The sequence below is a fragment of the Sciurus vulgaris genome, assembly GCF_902686455.1.
Source record: "Sciurus vulgaris genome assembly, chromosome: 14".
Lineage (NCBI taxonomy): Eukaryota > Metazoa > Chordata > Mammalia > Rodentia > Sciuridae > Sciurus > Sciurus vulgaris.
In genome coordinates, this window is record NC_136475.1 from 73,102,383 (window position 1) to 73,126,382 (window position 24,000).

At 33.8% G+C, this 24,000-nt stretch overlaps 1 protein-coding gene across 1 annotated transcript in view; it reads right to left on the reverse strand.

Moving 5' to 3' along the window:
- The window catches only part of BIRC6 (baculoviral IAP repeat containing 6), a 213,402-nt gene that overhangs the window by 19,383 nt on the left and 170,019 nt on the right, over window positions 1-24,000 (reverse strand). Inside the window, 3 exon segments of the mRNA XM_079109988.1 lie at window positions 1,489-1,599; window positions 2,440-2,585; window positions 19,104-19,314. Of these exon segments, the coding sequence (XP_078966114.1) occupies window positions 1,489-1,599; window positions 2,440-2,585; window positions 19,104-19,314 (468 nt within the window).

A 24,000-nucleotide genomic window follows, 5' to 3' on the forward strand; every position in this document is an offset into this window, starting at 1 on the left:
TAAATGAAAGTAGTGTTAAAAAACAAGTAAATCTGGAGCTGGGGTTGTGGCTCAGTGGGAGAGCACTTGCTAGCATGTGGAGGCACTGGGTTCGATTCTCAGCACTGCATATACATAAATTAAAAAAAAATAAAGGTCTGTTGACCACTTTAAAAAAAAAAAAGCAATCTAAGTGGAAAAAAAATCAAAACCAAAACAAAAACAAACAAACAGACTAGACTGAGTAGGCAAAAAAACTGTAGTATCATCATGTTAAATGAACTCCAAACAAAAAGTATAAGTTTCTTCTAAATTATTTCTTATGATCATTATGAAAAATCTGAGAGGTAAACAGAGCAAAAGCTAATTTCTGCTGAGGTTCTGAAGTCGGTATGACAAAAATCCATTTTTTTGAAGCCTACTTCAATGTTTTTTTTTTGGGGGGGGGTACTGGGGATTGAAATCAGGGGCACTTGACCACCTCAGCCCTATTTGTATTTACTTAGAGGGTCTCACTGAGTTGCTGAGCACCTTGCTTTTGCTGAGGCTGGCTTTGAACTCAAGATCCTCCTGCCTCAGCCTCCCAAGCTGCTGGGATTACAGGCATATGTCACACACCCAGCTTACTACTTCTTCTTCTTCTTCTTTTTTTTTTTTAAAAAAAGAAAGATTCTTTCTAAAATATTTTTTAGATGTTGATGACCTTGATTTATCACTTACTTATATGAGGTGCTCAAAATCAAACCCTGTGCTTCACAGATACTAGGCAAGCACTCCACCACCAAGCCACCAACACCAGCCGCTTCATTTCTTTCTTTTTCTTTTTCTGTTTTGCGGTGCTGGAATTGAACTCAGGAGCCTTGTGCTTGCAAGGCTGAGATCTATCCCCAACACCTCAATGTTCTTTCTGATATAGTCCAAGTCCTTGGGGTAGTTCTTAAGGATGGAAAAGCAGCACACAAATAGTACAGTCAATAATGGTCACGCAGATGTGGAATTTAAGTGTTGGTTTCTAGTTACAGCCAGTCTTATTAGAGGTGCTATGCTATTCATCATTAGTTCTTGTCAAGAGTTGTGGAATGCAGAAGGCTAGAACTGAACTATGTTAACTATATATTTGAAAGGTCAATCACCTGGAGCTCTGAAAAAGAAGAGTAACAACTTATTCAGAGCTCCAGGTTGGCTTCCTTCAGGCCAGATGAACTCAAAAGGAGAGGTAAAGATAGAAATGGGTCTGGGGGCTGGGGCTGGGTTCAGTGGTAGAGTGCTCTTCTAGCAAGCATGAATTCAAAATAATCTTAAAAATAAAATCGAAAATATACTTTGTCTGCTTTGTAGATATTTATGTTTTTGTTTTCATAGGCTCCTACAGTCTTCTATGTCACAATTTCCAATTATTGTATAACTAACTATACACACAGATACAAATTCAAGAGTTAGATGATAAAATTCCTATGTATACATAAGTAAAGAAAATGAGATCTTAGCAAATGAAAAATTTCAACTTACCAAACTGTAGTTTCTTCATAACAGCCACATATTTTTCTTCAAGTGATTTTAATACTGACAAAGGTTTGGGTTCATAGCCACCTTCTTTGAATATTCGCCCTAGTTTTTTTTCTGTTATTTAATATTTCAAATAGATAACATGAGTATGCTGTTGAAGATTAAAACTAAAAACAATTCACTTCTACAGTTTAAATGTTGTATTTACAAAACAAAGAGAAGAAAGAAAAAAAGGGAAAAAAGCGCCAAACTCTTCAGTTATCTATTTTACTTTTTTTTTTTTTGGTACCAGGGATTTAACCCAGAGGGCACTAACCACTGAGCCACATGTCCAGCCCTTTTTATTTAACACAGGGTCTTGCTAAATTGCTGAGGTAGGCTTTGAATTTGTGATCCTCCTGCCTCAGCCTCCTGAGCCACTGGGATTACAGGCATGTGCTACCACACACAGCTCTATTTTACTGTTTTTTACTCCATTTTACTGTTTTGAGAGTCTCTATTTCACTCTTTTAAGGATATCTATTTCAAATTATTACAGATACCCTCACCCCAGAGGGGGAATGTAATCAACTTTAAAAACCCCACATAGGTGAAACAACAGATACAAATCATTTTTCTATGGTCAATATATGGAATATCAATTTAAGCTCATACAGTCTTAATGTACTAGTTCCTAACAAAATGGCATTTTTTCAATTTCATGACTTTCAGTGAGAAGAAAAATTTGGGATGCTCTTAGCCTACTAAATTTAGTCACAGCAACTATATATAGATATTTAAAATTAGAAACTACTCATAATTGAAACCTGAGAGAGAACAAACTTTTAAGAAAACAAAGCTACATGAAAATCATTACCATAAAGTGGGCAGAGAAAGGTAAATGTAGCATCAACTAGGTAAAACAAACCATCTCTGGATCAAATGAAAAGAAACGTAAGAGATGTAGCATCATACCTTGATTTGCTTGCCGCAAACTGGTAGTAGCTGTGTAAACTATCTCAGCAGTTTTTTGGATGTCTGGTACCAAAAGAGTAAGTCCTTCTGGTTCTTGATCAGATGCATCTGGTTTTACTCCTGTTTTAACATTTTCCCTTTTAGATCTGAATTTTTTTAAATATAGAAAGAAATGCAAGAAAAATTAAGTTTTTAGGACTAAAAATAAACATTGCCAATAATAGTGGTTAAAATAAAAATAAACGTAATTTGTCATATATAATACATGGCATGGGTAGTTTGAGTAGATTTATTACTGCTTTTAAAACCACAGGATAATAAAGTTATGGATAGATTTTCTATTCTAATTAAAATGGACAAAAGATAGATATTATACAAGTGTCAGGCTATAAAAGATCCAGATACTTCATATGTCCTTAGAGTCAATCCTTTAAAAGCATACTTAAACGTAACTAGAGATAGAAATCATTCCTATTACTAAAAGTGATGAATGGCTATTTTCTGTCTTCTAAGACTTCCAAGTCAAAGAAACACATATAGTTTCTTAATTTTAATACTGTTTGTATTACACTGAGTACATTCATTTCAAAGAAAAAGGAAATTTAGCATTTTAGAATAAAATGTATGTTCAAAACTGGGTATCTCATCACAATGTGCTTCTATATGCTAGACCTTTAAACAAATACTAAGCTTTAGTACATAATCATTTTAAAGATATTCTATTAGCAGGATCTAAGTGTACCCAACCTTATATGAAATTTTTATCGTAAGAGGATATATTATAAGATTTCAGTATATAGGACATCAAAATATTTCTTTAAATTTTCTAGATGAATATAGTAGTTTAATATCAGATTCACTAAAAGTCATAATTAAACATTATTTCCTTTTCTATTTTTCCAACTCAGCCTATATTATTCACATAACATTTTTATTGCTTAGACTTTTAAAAATCTATATCTTCATTAATTAAATAGAAAATTTTAAATAAACTAAAATTACAGGAAAATAAAGATGTTTTAAATATTTATGTTGAAGTATGCGCTAAACTATTCAGATTTATTTTTTAGTTGTAAACCAACAAAAGGAATTTGCCATTATATTAAAACAGTATTTCACAAGGTGGCATAGAGCCATAGAGAACTAAAAAAAGAACCAAATGTTGAAGAAATCCTATCAAAATAATGTTATCTATGTACAAATGAACCTTCATCATAAAGACAAAAATCTGCTCAGAAGAAAATCAATGCTTAAATAAAGGCAGATAATAAGCTAAGCAAACTAAGTAGTCACTCACATGGTTAACAAGATAAAATGGATAACATATATGTATGTGTTTTAAATTTGGTTCCTACAGTGTGTGAAAACACTAGTATCCACAGATATTTCTAACTAAGGTATATACTGTCTCACCTGACAGGATGACACAACTGATGAGGTACAACTTGTCACTGGATCATGCCTTTCTCCTACGTTCTCTCCTTATTTTCCCTGAGGTATAAGTAATCCCAGTGAAAACACATCCACTTTTCTTTGCCATACAGGAAGTCCCTCGGCATATGCTGTACTATACATTTCAGTCATCAACCAGTGTGCATGTGTATATGAATAGATAGATGTATTTGTGTGTACATGTAAGCAGAGTAGAGTAAATGTTTTAAAACTGAAATATCTCATTTTTTACTGCTAGAGTCAACCAAGACATTGTATCTTCTATAGCTATGAAATAAAAGTAAGTCTATAAGTCATGAGCCAGACCATTTCTTAACACAGAAATGATTCTGGCAGAAGAGCTCAAATTCTCAACTGCATTTATCAAAAGCTATTAATAACCAGTATTAAACAGTGAGAATCAAAGAAGTACAAAAGCTCTTGATAGTACCCACTTTGAATTTACAAAGATTTTTCTCTCCCTAGTTGTAAGTATTTTTCTATTACCAAGCTTAAAAAATTCTAAGCTTCTAGGGCAACTGGAAGAAAACAGTAACTTGTTTGAGAAAAGTTATGTTACAGCTATCATCGAATATAAATGGCTTCCTAAGTGTATCATCAACCAGCTGACCTACTGTCTTCTCAATAAAGACTGCACTTAAAGAAACATATCTTGCCAAGCAGAGAAGGAAGATATGAAAGTAAAGCTCATTTTTTCCAGAAAGGGTATTTTTTCCTTGAAGAAACAAGAACCTCTGGCATAGAGCATGAACTGTATCAATGCAACTCAGGGTTTTACAATATTCACATTCCTGACACACAGGTTACCTGGGAAAACCACTGATTCTAAATGTCAATCCCTATTCATGAATACCAATATACTAATTCCAGTTTTTAAAAAAATGATTAGTAAGAGGTTATTAAAATAGTGTAAGCAGCTGGGTACAGTGATGCAATGTCTGTAATCATAGCAACTCAAGAGTCTGAGGCAGGAGGAGTGCAAGTTTGAAACCAGCCTCAGTAATTTAGCAAGGCCCTAAGCAATTTTTCAAGACCCTGTCTAAAAATAAAAATAAAAATAAATTTAAAAATAAAATAGTGTAAGCAGGATGGTAAATTTTGTGGTTTTTAACCAAAATTAAGTTTAAAAATAGTGCATAGAAAAGGTTTTGCACATCAGATGCATAAAATAAAATCATGTATCTCTCATATTGAAGACAATGGTTGAATCATAAAACAGATACATTTTAGACCTTTACACAGGTTTTAATGAGAATTTTTACTTGGACAGTCTTTGACAAAAGCATTCAGGAAAAAAAAATGGGGGGAAATTTTTCAAAAGGTGACAGTATTTCAAATATATGAAGAACACATACTACTACCTGCCTATCAGTGATTGCAACTATTCATTGTCTGACATTGAACTACAGCCAGTTGTCTCTTTTCTTTAAAAGTTGCAGGTTACTGTCAACCCATATGTAGGCCCAGCTCATGAAAAAAGGCCATACCTTAGCTCACATCCTGAAGTCTGTGTGAAAAGCTATTTGAGTTCAAGGCACCTAGCTGGAAGTAGGTCTTTGAGACTGACAATGGATCCAACATGGTAAAAGCAATCAGCGACGGCCGCTACCATGGTATCCGCTGCTTTGTGCATACGTTGAATCTGGTTGTGATCACTGCCCTGAAGAAATACGAGGAAGCAACTGAAGTTTCTACTATTGCACAGAATTATCTGCAAACATTTTTCACTATGCTGTGAATTTAAACTAAATAGCTAATAAATTAAGCAAATTTTGGCTCTGTGAAATATATTGAACTAGGATGTGAGCAAAATGGGTGAATCTTTCTTCTCAAAAGAAGGGGGGGGCCCATGCCTCAACATTTGGTTATATTGAACTGTTTCTACTAATACTACCACCCACGTTAGGCTGGATATTATTAAGACTAAATACACCACATCAGAAGTATGTTCTTTTATAATCCATAAACTGAAAATAGCTTAATAAAGCTATTTTATTAAATTATTAATTAAATAGCTTAATAAAGCTATTTTCCTGGTTGAACATTAGGAAAAACCTCTTTGAACCCCTCTACTTCTAATTTTAAAGTCAAAAGCATCACACAGTTGAAATAAACATTTGAAAAATAGAATCACTTAAAAGAAGTTATCTGGAAACTACATGCTAAAATGTCCAGATTCACAGTTAAGAATTAGCAGTTTAGAAGATTATTCAAAAACTGAAGAGAATGAAACTTCTATGATTTACCTATAAACAATCATTGCATTGTACGTCTTAGTTCTAAGGCTCTTTGCCAGGAATCACAGTTTAAAACAAGTTACAATCAAAGGTAAAATGAAAGACTCAAAAAAATTATTAAATGGAGAACTGTTTGCTTTAATATCTTCAGAAAGCATAAAAATAACTGGTGAAATGCACCAGTAAATGAGGTAAAGATCTCTGTAAAATGTTTTCCATGATTAGCTTAAAACTTAGTTTTTAACTCTGTAATTTCTTATTTTTTCTTAAAAGCTTTCTAAATGGAAGTTTATTGGTTAATTTTTAACTATTAAAAAAAAAAAAAAAACAACTTCCTTGTCTTGGGAAACATTTTAAATGAGCAGTATGAGAAAAGGAAACACTTAGACTATAGGTATAAGAAGGCTTTAAAAAGTCTTGCTGGACACGGTGGCTCACACCTGTAATTCCAGCTACCCAAGAAGCTTGAGGCAGGAGGATTGCTAGTTACAGGGCAGTTTGGGCAATTTACTAAGACCTTGACTCACTCACCCATTCACTCACTCCACTCACTCACTCACTCACTCACCTCACTCAATTAATCAATAAAAAGGAACAGGGATGCAGCTCAGTTGTGGAGCACTTACCTAGCAATGTGTAAAGCACTGGGTTCAGTCCCCAGCACCACATATACAGTGCTTTGATTTCTATATTAGATTATAATAACTTTTAGGCCAGATTAAACATCACCAGACATAATGAAAGTTCTATCTGATATTTAAGAATGGAGTTGCCACAAACAACATGTTTTACCAGTTACCTAGGGACAAATAAACTAAGCCAAGGAAGAGAACCTTAACACAAATGTTGGCATCACTGTCTCTATTAAGTAAAAGGTTGATGAAGAACTGAACCGATTTATAGTCACTGATGAAATGAAGTTTTAAAGAAACATGTGGGCATGTCAAATGCCTCTTGGTTGAGAAATAAGGCCCTTTTAATTTTGTGGGTATGAGAGACAGAGGTAAAAGAGGAGAAATTAGGGAAAGTTTGAAGAAATCGAAGTAGAAACTACAATTCTTTGACTCAAGTCCTATAGGATCTACCATAAGGTGATTAAAATAAGAGAATCTGAGAGAAAACATGTGTTTCAAGAAGTGGGTCTAATAATATTTTACTAGTTAGGTATATAAACAAAACAATTCAGTTACTCTAAAATGTAATAGACTTCTTCTAAGAGGAAACCTTGAGGTAGGTTAGAAAAATGGCAACAAAGAATGTTTGTTTCAGTGCTGTGAAAGAGAAGTGTAATGTCCAGAACTCCTTACACCAAACACTCATTTGTTTCTTGCCTGAGAGCAACTGAGAGTTTCTGATCAACATCAAGTCCTTCTCCAGAATTTTTGTTAGAACCGTGAAACAATCAATATTCTAAAATGTGAATATTTGCTACTGCAGTACAGCAGGATGTTTGCATAGAAGACAAAATAATCACCTCATTTCTGCCTCTGAGGAAGTTATGAGGTGTCCCAATTACTCAAAAGTAAACTCAAGTTGCCATGCTTAGTTCATTCTGCAACAACACAGGCTACAGTTCCCAGCAGGTTCATCAAAATTAGTGTCCAAATCTTCACAATGTGACTATTTTGTGGGCAGCAGGAAGAATTTTCATACTAGACAATCATTTAAATTTGAGTGAAGGGGCTGGGGAGATAGCTCGGCTGGTAGACTGCTTGCCTCACAAGCACAAGGCCCTGAGTTCGATCCCCAGTACCGCGCAAAAAAAAAAAAATTGAGTGAAAATAACATGTAAATGGAAGGTATTAGGCTATTCATGCCACAAATACCTTTATTAATGGGACAGAGCTCCTTTCTTAATAGTCTAAAACAAAATATTGAACAACTCTTAATAAACAGGAAGTTATTTTTTTCTTTAAATATCAAGTATTGCTTTCTGAACATTTTAAATATTGTCTTCTCAATAAAGGGATTAAAGACATTAGAAATACAAGGCAAAAAAGACAGCAATACAATTTGGGAGATGGAAGAAGTGTGTGTTGGAGGGAGTTATTTTGAACAGCAGAGAAACAATTTTACAAAACACTGCCCTAATTCATGCAAATAGATAACCAAATCAGCCGGAAAAAAGCCAGTAGAAGAAAAAATACACATCAATAATTAAGATATTTTCAGAAAAATGGTTTTAATTAATTCTTAGTCAATTAACTTTATTTTCTGATTGATTAAGTTAAGTGATAATAATATAGTTGTTGCCGCTCTGTTACTAAGCAGACAACAAAACAGAATGAGGCATAGTTTACTTTGGTAATCTAGTAATTATTAATTAGGCATAACTATAATTCAGAGAATACCTAGTGAAATAAGATGCTTTTGAATATGCTGCTATTATTCTAACTAATAAATTCTTCAGGGGTATGAAAATATGAGTAAAAGAAAAAAATCAGAAAAATTATATGAAATACATTATTATGCATACTTTAAAAGATTTTATCAACAATTTTTTTTCATAAACATACTTTCGCACATTGTTGCTATTAAAAAAAAAATTATAGGGGCTGGGGAAATAGCTCAATCAGTAGAGTGCTTGCCTTGTAAGCACAAGGCCGTGGGTTCGATCCCCAGCACCCCCCCAAAAAAAAAAAAAAATCACAAATATCAGGTACCTAATTGTTCTTTGGAGATTTATTGGATATTTTTGATGGGATTAGATATGAATTCTCATAGCTGCCATGGAACATTAGAAAATATAGAGTGAATCATAATCTATTCAAAGAGATCCGAACTACCTTTACACTTAAGAGTCCCTGACAACTCTAAAAATATATAATGCAGACGATTTACTAATTGTGATAGGCCAAGAAGTATGTGTTATAAACTAAATTTTACTTAGCAATGGACTTCAAATTCAGTATTAAAACTGTTTGAAATTTTGTCTGAGGTAATAAAAAGATCATAGACAGGCATATGGTGGGGCATTCTGTAATCCTAGTTATTCAGAGGCTGAGGCAGGAGGATCACAAATTTGAGGCCAGTATCAGCAACTTAGCAAGTCCCTGCCTCAAAATGAAAAACAAAAATGGCTGGGGATTTAGCTCAGCCATCAAGTGTCCCTGGGTTCAATCTTCAGTCTCTTGTATTGTGAGATCGAAATATATATAGATGAATATATATTACATTATTATATTATATATGTTACTACATATATATTTATGTGTGTGTATACACACATGTATGAATGAGAGAGTGCTCATACAACAATTTGATAGAGTAAAATGATTATTTTACATTAATGTTATACTACTGAGGTAGAAACGCTAAGTCAATTTTTTAGGAGTTTTTAATCACTTAAGTAACAGAATAAACTAGATATTTTGAGATTGGACCAAAGTGTTTTTCAGGAACCAGCTAAAGTTCAAGTCTACCATTAAACAATTATGAAACCAAAGTGTTCGATGAACTATTTGGGTAGGAGGTAGTAGTAGCATATAAAAACAAAAATATCTGAAATGTGTCAATAAACTTACCTTTCTTCATAAATACTGCTTTCTATACTGTATATCACAGGAATCAAGAGCTAAATTCTGGCTTTGCTGCTTATTAGTAAGTTTTAAATCTTAAATTCTAAGCAATAGTTTCCTTCTCTGTTAACAAGAAACCATTTTCTTGCTTACTACATGCAGCAAGAAAAAAGACTATATACCTAGGCATTTGAAATTAAATACTATGCAAAAAAATCAAGGTGTATTATTACCTTCTTATATTTATAACTACCTGCAACTGCATATTTATAGAACTCACCCACAGAAAGGCAGATTGGCTTATTCTCAAGAAACTAGAGGGGCAATCAATAAAGCACAGAGGCTGGAACAGAAATATTACTCTAGTGGAATTAAATTAGTAGAATAAAGGGAATGCAGGAAATACTTTTGTTTCCTATATGTCTAAGTCTCTGTATGACTAGTGTGTCCTATATGTCCAAGGACAATTATGAAATTCATTTTCATTTTCACCTTTTTTTTTGTACCAGGGATTGAACTCAGGGGCACTCATCTGAGCCACATCCCCAGGCCTATTTTGTATTTTATTTAGAGACAGGGTCTCACTGAGTTGCTTAATGCCTCCTTGTTGCTGAGGCTGGCTTTGAACTTGCGATCCTCCTGTCTCAGCCGCAGTAGCCACTAGGATTACAGGAAATGTGCTACCGTGCCTGACAACTTTCACCAGATTTTGATCCCTTATAATTGGTATGAAACTAAGTACACGTGGCACTAGGTTCACATCTCATCACAGGTTTTTTTGGCATGTGCATAACACTGCTCACTCTGTCACTATTTTGATCTTTTTCTCTCCCTCCTTCCCTCCTTAGGGATCTATTTTTTTTTCATTGCCTACTAGGCCTAAACATCAAAGCACCATACGCAGAAATGATTAAACTATGAAACTAAAGAAGTAAAATACAAATTAGGTTTTTTTTTTTTTTTTAAATAAAATAAATGAGAAACTGGTACTTTCCCCTCCTGCATTAGGCAGAAAAGAAAAATGTTTTCAAGCACAAAAGACTGAATGTTGCCACCCTAAGGGCACCCAAAATACACGGTAATGAAAGTTTTCAAACTCTAGACAAGGGAGTGAATTTCACTTATAATTTAAAATTATTTGTTCTACATCAGTGCCTAGTAGGAGAGTAAGCAATAAAAGCAATGATTTTTTTATTAATGGCAAGTCCCTTTGATGTTTTTATTGAAGTGATTACTAAGGTAATTTCTCCTAAATGCAGAACTACTTGATATTAATCAGGCAAATGAAATTAAACAGAACCAATATTTATGGTTTAATTAAGCATGTTCCCATTTTTAGTTTAAATTGCTATAGCATCCTGAAATGCTCCACTTCTTACTGCCTAGGTGGTTAAGTGATAGGTGAAGATAGAAAACATAAGTGGAAAATCACCTTTAACCACAAAGGCACAGCTAAAGTACATTTTCCAAATGCTATAAAGCTAACACACAAAATGTCATGTATATTCCTAAAAGCATTTTAGTTTCTGAAGACAATCCTGACAATTACTTACCTTTACCCTTCTCTTTCAGCTGAAAACCAGCAAGGACTGAATGTAATTTTTCTATTTAGAAGTATATATTTGCCCAATGTTTTGTGCCTCCTGAAGAAATACTATTCTTAAACTGTGTTAATCTAGATACTCATAATAGCTGACAGTTCAATAATTAAACAGTTTGTCTATGTAAAATTTTACACTTAAATACTAAACAGTCAGTACAAATTGTGAATTTTGAGAGGATTTGTTAGGAGAGAGAGAGTATTACAGCACAAACACATAATAAGAAGATATTAAAATGCTATTTTGTCTTTAGGAAGCTCATATGCAATTTGTATAGTAAATATTCAACAACTGCCTAAGGAATTATCAAGTTTCTTTTCTTTTTTTTTCTTTTTGAGGTGCTGGGGATTGAACCCAGGGCCTTATGCTTACAAGGCAAGCTCTATCAACTGAGCTATATCACCAGCCCTATCAAATTTCTTAAAGACAAACTAAAAATCACTACAAATCACTCTTAGCTGCCACCTGGCAGTCAGGAAAGATAAAATTAATGAACTAAAAATACACATCATTCAAGTAAGGTTTTAGATCATACCAAACACCAACCACATCAGAGTAATGCAATCACAAACTATCAAATGATCATTTTACTACTAAGGTGTGATTAAAGAAGGTGTGATTAACCTCGGAATCAGACCAGAGACCCTGCATCTTATAGAAGAAAAAGTAGGTACAAATCTTCAACTTGTTGGCTTAGGATCAGACTTCCTTAACAGGACTCCCATAGCACAAGAAATAAAAGTAAGAATCAATAACTGGGATAGATTCAAACTAAAAACTTTCTCTCAGCAAAGGAAACTATCAGTAATGTGAAGAGAGAGCCTACAGAGTGGGAGAATATCTTTGCCACTCATACTTCAGACAGACCGCTAATTTCCAGAATCTATAAAGAACTCAAAAACTCTACACCAAGAATACAAATAATCCAATCAACAAATGGGCTAAGGAAATGAACAGACACTTCACAGAAGATGTACAAGCAATCAACAGATACATAAAAAAATGTTCAACATCTCTAGTAATAAGAGAAATGCAAATCAAAACTACACTAAGATTTCATCTCACCCCAATTAGAATGGCGATAATCAAGAACACAAGCAACAACAGGTGTTGGCGAGGATGTGGGGAAAAAGGTACACTCATACATTGCTGGTGGGGTTGCAAATTAGTGCAGCCACTCTAGAAAGCAGTATGGAGAATCCTCAGAAAGCTTGGAATGGAACCACCATTTGACCCAGCTATCCCACTCCTTGGCCTATACCCAAAGGACTTAAAATCAGCATACTACAGAGATACAGCCACATCAGTGTTCATTGCTGCTCAATTCACTATAGCCAGATTGTGGAACCAACCTAGATGCCCTTCAGTTGATGAATGGATAAAGAAACTGTGGCATATATATACAATGGAATATTGCTCCACCATAAAGAATGATAAAATTATGGCATTTGCAGGCAAATGGATGAAATTGGAGGATATCATGCTAAGTGAGATAAGCCAATCTCAAAAAACTAAAGGACGAATGATCTCGCTGATAAGCGGATGAGGACATATAAGGGGGGGTAGGAGGGGATAGCGTTAGAGTTAGGGTTAGGTTTAGGGTTAGGGATAAGGAGGGTGGTAAGAATGGAGGAAGGAAGGACTGTATAGAGGGAAAAGAGGGGTTGGAGGGGTGGGGGGGAGGGGAAAAATAACAGAATGAATCAAACAATATTGCCCTATGTAAATTTATGATTTTTAATTAAAAAAAAGTGTGATTATAATTGAGAGAAATCTAAAACACTCCTTAAAAGTGTATTTCAAAAAGGGAAATTCAGAGGCTACTTTTATGTGTTTGCATTCATCAATATATACATGCATATATAATTATCTTATGCATTATTACATATAATAGTGAAAACTGTGATTATAGATTTACAGGGCATAAAAGGAAACTCCATAGTGTTGTGCCACTGTGCCAATTCAAGTTCCTCCTCTGAGCATTTATTCTGTATTCATTATGTAGAATGTTCAGAAATGTAGCTACAGTATTAGTTCCACCTATTCTACTCCTTGGCACATCATCTAAATGGGGAAAGGTATAGAAGACAATATAACTAAATTACCTCCCATACTCTCCTTCAGACAAGAATTAACTGGCTCATCTTTTATTAAAATATAAGGGGTTGGAGTTTTGGCTCAGCAGTAGAGTGCTTGCCTACTATGTGTGAGGCACTGAGTTCGGTCCTTAGTATCACATAAAAATATATAAATAAAACAGAGGTATTGTGTCCATCTACAACTAAAAAGTATTTTAAAAAATAATAATGCCCCTTAGAAAGATAAGAGGTCATTTCCTTCACCATATAAGTTGTATCAATTCATATTTCCACACTTGAGGAAGGACTAGGCAAAATTCTGGAATAGCAGAACAGGCCTGGTAATGATGAGAAGCACAACACCATTTGAAATCATAGCCACATTTAAAAACTAAATCAAGGGTAGTTTGGCTGTCTGAAAATTTTAATTTTTTTCAATTAAGCAGAGAGGAAATAGAGAAAAGGAATAAAATTATATTTGTATTTTTAAAATGCTCTCATGGGAGAGAAATATCCTATTAATAAATGTTCTCCAAAGTATAGGCAGACTGTTAAGTGGCAGTGAAATATAATATTGAATAACTGAATTACACAGGGAGAAAACTCATTGAAAGGAAAGGTCTTAGTAAGCCTTTGGGCAAGGTGTAGTAGGGTATGCCTGTAATTCCAGAGTCTTAGAGGCTGAGGCAGGAGGATTTGAAGTTTGAGGCCAGCCTTAGCAATTTAGCCAATGAAATTATTTTAAAAAATCATACCATACTAATTTTTCAACTTCCTTTTTAAAATTCAACAAATTTACATCTAAAAATATAGATGTCCTTCCTGCTACATAACACATGGTGATATTCTATGGTTTATGGAAATTAATTTTATTTTTCATTTTACAAACAAAATGGGAATGATCATTACTGATTATGCCCCTTTGAGCACATGGATTAATACATTTTCTAAGACAAATAAGTATACACTATTTTATTCATAGTATGTAGTTCATTCTTTTTTTTAATACTTATCTTCTATTTATGGTAAATGGTACTGGTTCTTCTGATAATGGTAGTAATTTGAAGTTTCTTCTTTAAAAAAAAATTATATCTTTAAAGTTAGTTGATTTAAAGAAAAAAAAAATTAGAGGGATACTGGAGATTGAACTCAGGTGTGCTTTACCACCAAGCTACACCCCCAGTCCTTTTTCATTTTGAGACAAGGCTTTGCTAAATTGCTTATGCTGGACTCAAACTTATGATCTTCCTGCCTTAGCCTCCCAAGCTGCTGGGATTACAGGCATGTACCACCACACAAGGCTTCTAAAAATTTTTTCAGTAATCTACAGCAGAGCGCATAAGATCTAACAGATTTTCCTCACAAGTGCTGATGCTCTGCAGTCTGACAAAGAATTTCTACCAAGAAAACTTACCTTCAGTTTTCAATTGTAAAAATTATCTGTTTTACTTAATCATCTTAATAAAACCCCACTCTTCATCAATAAAGCACCAGTTTAAAAAGACTATAAATAAATAGAGGGAAGACCAGAAAAAAAAAAAAAAAAAAAAAAAAAAAACCCCACTCTTATATGGGCTCATTTTTAGATTTGGATATATTCCAAAATAAATAATACACGTATAAGGACCCAGAAAATTTTTATATTTAAAACACTGACTATTCCACAAGTGTTCTATTTCTATGACTTCAGCTGGAATGACAGCTTTAAGGGAACAGCAGAAGAAAACACAAACATGTACACAGCCTCACCTTGTTATTCTAGAACCTTAATACTAAAATCTTAAGAGTATCTAAAAATACTGGGCCTCTACCAAGCCAAGAGATGATAGCTTTCCCCCTTACTAGGTCAGTCAAATAACCAAACAGTAGGATTAGTTTTGGAAAACTCCCTGGGATTATAGACTTTAGATTCTTATATATGAACAAAGAAATTTGTGTTCCCAGGACTATTTGTGCTATGGCACATGTACTCTATTGAAGGAGATCTCTACTGACTTAAAGTCTGAGTTACCTGATTGCTTTTTAAGTTTCATGTCTGGAACATAGAATATATTTCTATGAAGGAATGAACATAAGAGAAAGAATTGCTAATGAACACCAAATTTTCAGTCCCCAGACATGGGAAAGGTAAAAGTCTCTTTCATGGCAGTACCATTTTGTTCCAGCTGTCATTTCAGCCATTCAATTATAATGCAAAACCTTTCTATAATGCAAATCAGAACAGATCTCTGCTAAAAATCGTTCAGTGGCTCATCACCACTTTTAAAGGTAAGTGAATCTGTGATCTTTCTTCATCTTCTAGTTCCTGAATTCCTACCAATACTGCCCCAAAGGCATAGCCAACTTTCTTAGGTCCTCTAAAAATGTGATGATTTCTTCCACAGCCAGAGACACAATACCCTGCCACTATTCACTTAGCTAATTCCTACTTGCTCTTTAGATGTCCAAACCTGGGCTGGTTCTCTAGTATTGTTTTTATACTTCTCCTAACAGCCACGTATGGTGTTTTATTAAAAATGCCTGGTTATTATTTTCCCAAATTACATGTCAGTCCCTTAGAAAGAAGACCAAATTTTCTTAAGCACTCACAAACATTTAATAAACATCTGTTAAATGAGTGAATCAGTAATGCTCTGTGACAAGGGAAGAGTTCACCCATTTCAATGTAACCACAAATTTCTAATGTACAAATTAGACAAATGTAAGGTAAAAGATGTGCCTTTCAAGCTTCTGAATAATTTTTCCATCTCTTATAAAAGGTTTCAGGCTTGGAATGACACTAACCTATAGAATTGCCTACATCCTTTGAATTATCAGATCAAAATTAGTGTTCAGGGATTGGCATCAAAATAGGATAATCTCAACTAGGTTATTCCCCTCAGTAATAGTAAACATCTTCTTTGTACCCAGTCAAAATATTTTCTTTTAATTTAATTTTTCTCATTGCCAAAAGGAATATAAAAATTCTAAATATAAAATACACAAATAATTTCGATAAAAATCATTATGTGTAACCATAATCATCAGGTAGAAATCTGCAAAGTTCAGAGTGAATCTATCTTTTCCTTTACCTACAACAACTGAAAAGTGAAATACAACAAAATTTTATTTGAAGAGGGGAAAAAATAATGCCATTTGTGTTTGCTTGGTAGGAAAAGACAGACAATATCTAAAGTTTTGATGGTCTGGAAAAGAATAGATTTTAACTCTCTCTGTGAAGTGGAAATTGAATTCTCAACATGCCAAACCTTGAAAGTAAGGTAGAAATTATGGTTTCTTATTCTTACAAAGATTGCACACAATAACAGAGACCGTGAAGGATCTCAACTAAGAAGCCCAAGCAAGTCAATAATATTAATGAAACAAGCACTGTAAGTTGTTTTTATGATCTTGACATGTATGCTTTATTTGTACATAATTTTTGAAGAGTAGTTTTCCCCCAGGTCATTGAATAGAAAATAGAGAGCTCTGCTTAAATGAAGCCAATTATCCTCTATTTGAAATTAAACTTTCCTAGTGAATTAATTCAATACGTTCTGTACAGAAGTCAAGTAGTTAAAAAAAAAAAAAAAAGCATACAACATAAGTTAGGTGAACAGGAAATACATTCAGAAAAGCAAACTGACCTACGAAGCCCCAATAAGTATATCCTATAATTATCTTAAATTCAGTATAGTACATACATTCATTTTTGTTAGGATTCACGAAATTACAGTGTGAAAATATACGTAGTTCAAAGAAAGACAATTCTTGTTCAGTTTTATTTTCACATATATAACACTAAAACTGGTAATACTGTTTTTGACCAAGGCTACAATTATAACAACATTCTGAGTCAGTAAGCAATTTTTCATCTAAATAAAAAAATCCTTGGGTAAAAAACACTCAAGGTTTAACAAATTTTCAATGTTTACTTATAATCTAAAAGAGTTGTCTCAAAACACAGAAATATAAGTGACAGAAATATAAGGCAAGATTCCCCCTAAAGATATGTGGGCAATTTCAAAGCTTGATATATAATCACACAAATTGGTCAAAACTACATGTTTATTGTACCACAGTAAGGGATACTGATGGCTAGGGTAGAGAAGAAGATGATCAATTAGATGTTTTCCAAGGAGACATTAGCTCAACTAGAGAACTGGATGCTGAGTTCAATTATGGCACCATACTATTGTATATAACTACACTGGCTTCCTGGATTACCAGTCAGAAAGAGTTTTGGAGGCCATAACAGAAGATGGGACCAAATATCACAATACTCTCTTATATACAACAGGAAAAATATACTGTGAAAGAAAGTATAGCTTTATATATTCCTTTCTGAGTATCAGAGTAGTATGAACCTACAACTTCCATTTTTTGAGATGTGGTTTCACCATGTTGCCCAGGTTGGCCTTGTACTCCTAGGCTCAAGCAATCCTTCTGCCACAGCCTACCAAGTTGCTAAGATAACAGGTGCAAATCATCACAGACAAACCTGTAATTTTTACTGCCTGGCAGCAAGTCATTAGTTTTTAAAGTGATAGTGACAGCACTGTAGCCAATAAAGAGGATGATTTGATAAGCTGATGTTTTCCTCAAAGGTAAAGTGACAACAACTATTTATCTAGTCACCAATTCTCTGCCCTTGGTAGATCTATACTGTTTGGGTTGTAGGCAAAGCAAACAGTGTAAAGATGAGAAAGAACATAAATTGACTCAAAAGACCACTGATCAAAAACAAACAAACAAACAAAAAAAAACTATTGGCAGTATAAATGCTTAAAAAAACAAAATTGGGCCATCTTTAAGGAAAACTGACAACCACTGAACCAATTCTGCTAAAGGAAAAGATTACTGTAGGTAATTTCGAAAAGTCTGTGTACTAGGCATGGCAGAACTAGCCTGTAATCCCAGTTACTCAGAAGACCTAAGGCAGGAGGATCTGGATTTTGAATAGACTCAAGAATAGACTAGGAAACTTAGCAAGAACCTGTCTCAAAAAAGGGATGTGGATGTGGTACAGCACTTGCTTAGCATACACAAGGCCCTGGGTTCAATCCCCAGAGCTGCCAAAAATAACAAGAAGTTTGGGATTACAGAACTCATCTCAATCAACTAAGGTATAAACTTAAATAAAAAATAACTTAAAAATTCAATTTTTCTATAAATAGTCAACATTTTTATAACTGACAAATACTGAATCGTCTGACTTCTAAGGAGGGTCATGCCATAAATTACAACATGAATTAAAATAGGAGCAATCCATAAACCCAATAATTCTGCTTCTAAGATTATACCCTGCACAGATTTCTGTAAGCCCCATGAAATACATACATAAAGTTGCTATAAACAGAAAATAACCTAAATATCCAGTAGTAAATGGTCAAGCAAAATACAACATTTATATAAAATGGAGAAACAGAAGTATTGATAATAATATCAGTGATATGTATTTATTGACTAAAAGATGTCTTGACAGCAATACTGGTTGCAATTAGTATCTATTTGTGTAATAGGTAAAATATAATGGCACTTGAGAAAAACTCCATTATCTATACCTATAAAATCACAAAGGAAATATAAGCCACAGTGAATAGATGTTTCTGAGTATAGGATTTGGAAGATACTTCTTTGGGTATTTATGAATTTTGTGTGTGTGTGTGTGTGTGTGTGTGTGTGTATGTGTGTGTGTTTAAACAGTAAATACCACTGAAAAAAGAAAAACCAAAAACGCCTACAGAACTTGTGAAAAATACTGTTAAGAGGCAAGGCCAAGAGGAACAAACATAGTACCTTAAACGGTTGGTATAGGTATCAACACAGGTCTTCATTTTGGCCAATAATGTACCAACAGAAGTTTGACACTCTGATTGTTCTTCTTCCTCTTCACCACTCTCTGTAGAAAGAGGTAACAATAGCGGCACCATGGTAGTACAAGAGGCAATGGCCCGGAGCAATTCCAGCAGAGCCCGGTAGAGTGGCACATGTCTTGCCATATCCAAAACTAAAAGGAGGAGGACACAGAAAAGCACAAAATGAGAACGTGTAATACAAGTAAGTTCACAGCAATGCAGTTCTAACCAGATTAACTGGTCAGTTAGTAAATAGACAAATGCAACAGATGGCTATTAGGCACCAATGTACGAAGAATACTAAGAGGTACTTGGGGAAGTGGGAAAAAAAAAAAAAGGTGTAGAGTTGGGAGGGAAAACAAGATATGTAACTAATCTGGTTATATTACACTAAAAATGATTATACAGGGTAGAAAATACAGTATGGCAATAAATGCATTACAGTATGAAGTAGAAATATATATTTAAAATTAAATTGAAACAACATTCTATGTTATATGATGGGTTTTTACGTCTGGTGGGTTTTTAAAAATTAAATCTACTTCAACTAATCAACCTTATTAGCAAAAAAAAGTCATGTTCGCTTTCAGTTATTGGCAACAGATCTAATGATATTTTTTTTAAATCACATGTATTTAAGAACAAATTACTTATTTTAATATACACTGTTTCTAAGGTTTTTATAAGATGTTAGGTTTTGTGGCTGTATTCCACTGAAATTTACTTTTATTTCTTATATGAGATAAAGACTAAGAACTTTTTTCCAACACCAGTTACTGAATAGTCATCCCATAACATTTCCTGAAAACATGTTGCTAGACAGGATGCGAACACAGCAGTGAAGACAATAAAATTCCTACTTTCATGCATCTTATATTCTAGGTGAAGGTCAAATAAATATCATTTTTTGCAGAAGGTAGTATGTACTCTGAATCTTACATCATACCCAAACAATAACATCCAAGTGATTCTATTCCATGTAACATTTTAAAAGAATAAAACAGATCTATCTTCCACATCAACATTTGAGTGACATAAACTGAAAAATATAAATGTAGATGACATTTACAAAAACTCAAATACTATTTATTTTTATAGGGAACTACATAAGAATTACATTAAGGAAAAATGTGAATTTCTAAAGTTAATTGTATGTTTCACTATATATGTATATACAAATGGATAAGCCTGACAGTAAAACATTGCTGATGAGGCTATAGCCTCCTTTGATCATTTCTCTCTTTCCCTGCTCTTCATCAAGTACATCACTACAGCATATATACATCTAATTCACTTTCTGTACAATGACATTTCTGTGGGTATACTATTCTATTGAGCAGATGTACTGCCACAATTGTGAACATCAGAAACTAAGATTTAGCAAGCTGCACAAACTGTCAATGAAAGCAGGAAGACCAACATTGACATCTAGGTACACCTAACTTTAGAATTTTTTCCACTATGTCATGATTCTTCCTTATTGTCCAGTATGGATGGCAACTACTGGTCACATATGACTATCTAAACTCAACTAAAAGTAAAAACAAAACTCTAACATTTCAGTTCCCCAACTGCACTTGCTATATTCTAAATGCTCAATAACCACACAAATCTGTATTGGAAAACATAAACATAGTAGTATGCTTCCATCATACCAAAAAGTTCTCTTGGGGGTGGGGGAGCAAGAGAAGAATGGAGGAACTCTGGATTGTGTAGAGGAAAATGGGGCAAGAGGGGGTGGGGGAAGGAAAAACAGTGAACTTAGACATCATTACCCTATGAACATGCGTGATTACACAAATGGTATCAATCTACATTGTGTACAATCATAGAAAGGAAAAGTTGTACCCCATTTATGTACAATGAATCAAAATGCAGTCTGTAAAAATAAAAATTAAAAAAAAAGATTTCTTGGATACTGCCACCTTGAAGAGTCAAATTCCTTACATTCTATTTATATATATATGTGTGTATATATAATACGCCATGAAAAGTTTGTGGGATAGGGGTTGACAGGAGGAAGAAAGGGAGGAAGAGGAAAAGAAAATTTATTTTCAGAAATTGATCCTCTATTTGGGAAGCAGAGAATCCCAGAATTACTACTAATACAAAAGTTTGGAAAGTTTGTGAACATAAAATTAACAGGTATGAGTGATAAAATATATATATTTTTAGTTGTAGGTGGACACAATACCTTTATTTTATTTTTATGTGGTGCTGAGGATCAAACTTGGTGCCTCACGTATCCTAGGCTAGTACTCTACCACGGAGCCACAACCCCAGCCCCAAGTGCTATTAATTTTTTATAACAAATTAACAAATGGAAAAATAAAAAAGATATTAACACAATAGTAACTCTAACCAAAAACATACAAGAACCTTATGATGAAAAACCCCCATGCTTCAGTACGCTGGTGACAATTTCAACATATGTTCATAGATAAGACACGTTCAACACAGTAAAAGTGACAATTTTAAAAAATATATGAGGCTGGGAGCATAATTCAATGGTAGAGCATGTGCTTAGCATGCACAAGGCCCTGCTGGTTCAATCCTCAGTGCATGCATGTGCACATGTACAAAGTGGGTCAAAGGTGCTTTTAGTTAAAAAACAATATTATACTGTACTTGAAAAAGCCATACTTCTCCAAGTTTTATCAGTTTTTAAATGTAACTAAAACAAGTCTTAAATAAAAATTAAAATGTGGTAGGTCCCAGGACCACCCATTTGTTCAACATATTGCTAAAAGGATTAGAGGGCTCAGAGGAAATTGTATTCATGGCTATAGTTCATTTACTACAGTGATCGGCAAGAAGAAAAGACATTATCAGGTAGAATCTGGAAGAATCCAGAGGTAGGCGCCCTATGTTCTCTCCCTTTTCTGGAAGATTCACACAGAAAATGCATTCTCCTCCAGCAGTAAAATACTGCAATATGTGTGCAGCATTTCTGCCCACAAGCTGACTTAGAAAGTCAGGAATACATGGTTTTTATTGGAAGCCAGTCACATATAGCCTCTGTTAAATAGCAGCATACTCCCTCAATTTTCTAATCTACTTAGATTTTTAATATTTTACCACTTCAAGTAAAACAGAAGCCTTACAACCATGTATTCCCTTCTGCCCCCATTCTTATATTTGTTATATGTGTGACATCAACATGTTCTCAAACTCCTAAAGAGTTTTTGCTGTCAAAATCTTACATATTTTCAAGATTGAGGAGGAGAAAAACGGTCTATTACATTTATTCATAAATTAACTACTATTATTTATTTCTGAAGTTCACATTTCACTTTGGAATTTCCATTTGGTTTGAAGAATTTCCTTGAGCATTTCTCTTAAAAGTTTGTCATGAATATTCTTAGTTTGGTTTCTTCTGAGAATATATTTCACGTTCCTTCCAAAAGAATATATTTCTGGTTATAGAATTCTATGTTGACAATTCTTTCAGGCAGGTTAGATGTCATTTCACTGTCCTTTGGCTTCTATGATTTCTTATGAGAAGTCTGAAGTCACCTGAATAGTAGTTGTTCTCTTATAATACTATCATTTTCTCTGGATCCTCTTAAAATTGATTGGGTATCTTTAGTTTCATTGTGATGTTTCCAGGTACAGTTTTCTGTGTTCTGACCTTGTCTGGTATTTGACAAAGTTTCTTTAATCTCAAACTTTATGTCTTTCAGCAATTTCATGTTTTCAAATATTTCTTGAAGCATTTCTCCTACATTAATCTATTTCTTCACTCCTTCCAGGACTGCAATGACAGGAGTATTGGATCTTTGATGTTATTCACAGGTCTCTAGGACTCTTCAGTTTTTTTCTTTTTCAGACTGTTTAATCAAGTTTAATGTCTACTTCCTCTATATTGTGCTACAAAGTCCAGTGGTGAATATGAAATTTCAAATACTTTACAATTGTAAAATTTCCATTTTCCATGTGTCTTTCTTTCTTTTCTCCTTTCCCGAGAACATCTTTCCAGTCATTTCTTTTTCTAATTTTATAAGTGGTTACCCAAACCTCATATTACCTTGTGGACTATATAACAGGTGCTCTTAGGTCTTCATCAAATAATTCCAATGTCTGGGTCATTTTGTGGCTGAAACCTTTTGAATGTCTGTTGCCTTATAAGTTGGTCATTTCCTGACTCTCTACATGGATAATAATTTTGAATTATATCATGACATTTTTAATATTGGGTTGTAAAATTCTCAATGAACATCTAGTTCTTAATTTCTAATTACTTCTATATAAGGAGTCAGGGTTATTTAAATAAATTACTGAGTCTAAGGATTAGACAGGGAAAATACAAGACCAGCACAGATCATCTTGTAGCACCAGAAAGTAAGAAAAGTCCTCTAAAAATCAAAATCAACTAAGCCACACTGGTCAACTTTAAAAAAAAAAAAAAAAAAAAAAAAAAAGCCAAAATGGCCAAAGCTAAAACTACTTGGACAATAAAACAGTAAAGTGATAAGCTCAGGTGGGGAAATAGTGCAGGTAGTGGGGAATGACTACTAATGAATTTAAGATTTCTTTGTGGATGAAAGTATTTTAAAATTAAGATTACAGTGATGGTTACAGATCTTCACAAATAATACTAAAACACAATGAACTGTACATGTTAAATACATAAACTTTACAATGTACTAATTATATACTCAAAGGCTGTTGAAAATGTTAATGCTGAAACAAAACACACATATAAACAAAATACAAACCCATGGGGATATAATAACTGCACAAATATGGAGGTGAGACAAACCTTTCTTTCAAAAGAATTCCAAATTCTAAATGGACATTTCAAAATCTAAATAAACATTCCTCTCCAAGAGATGGTG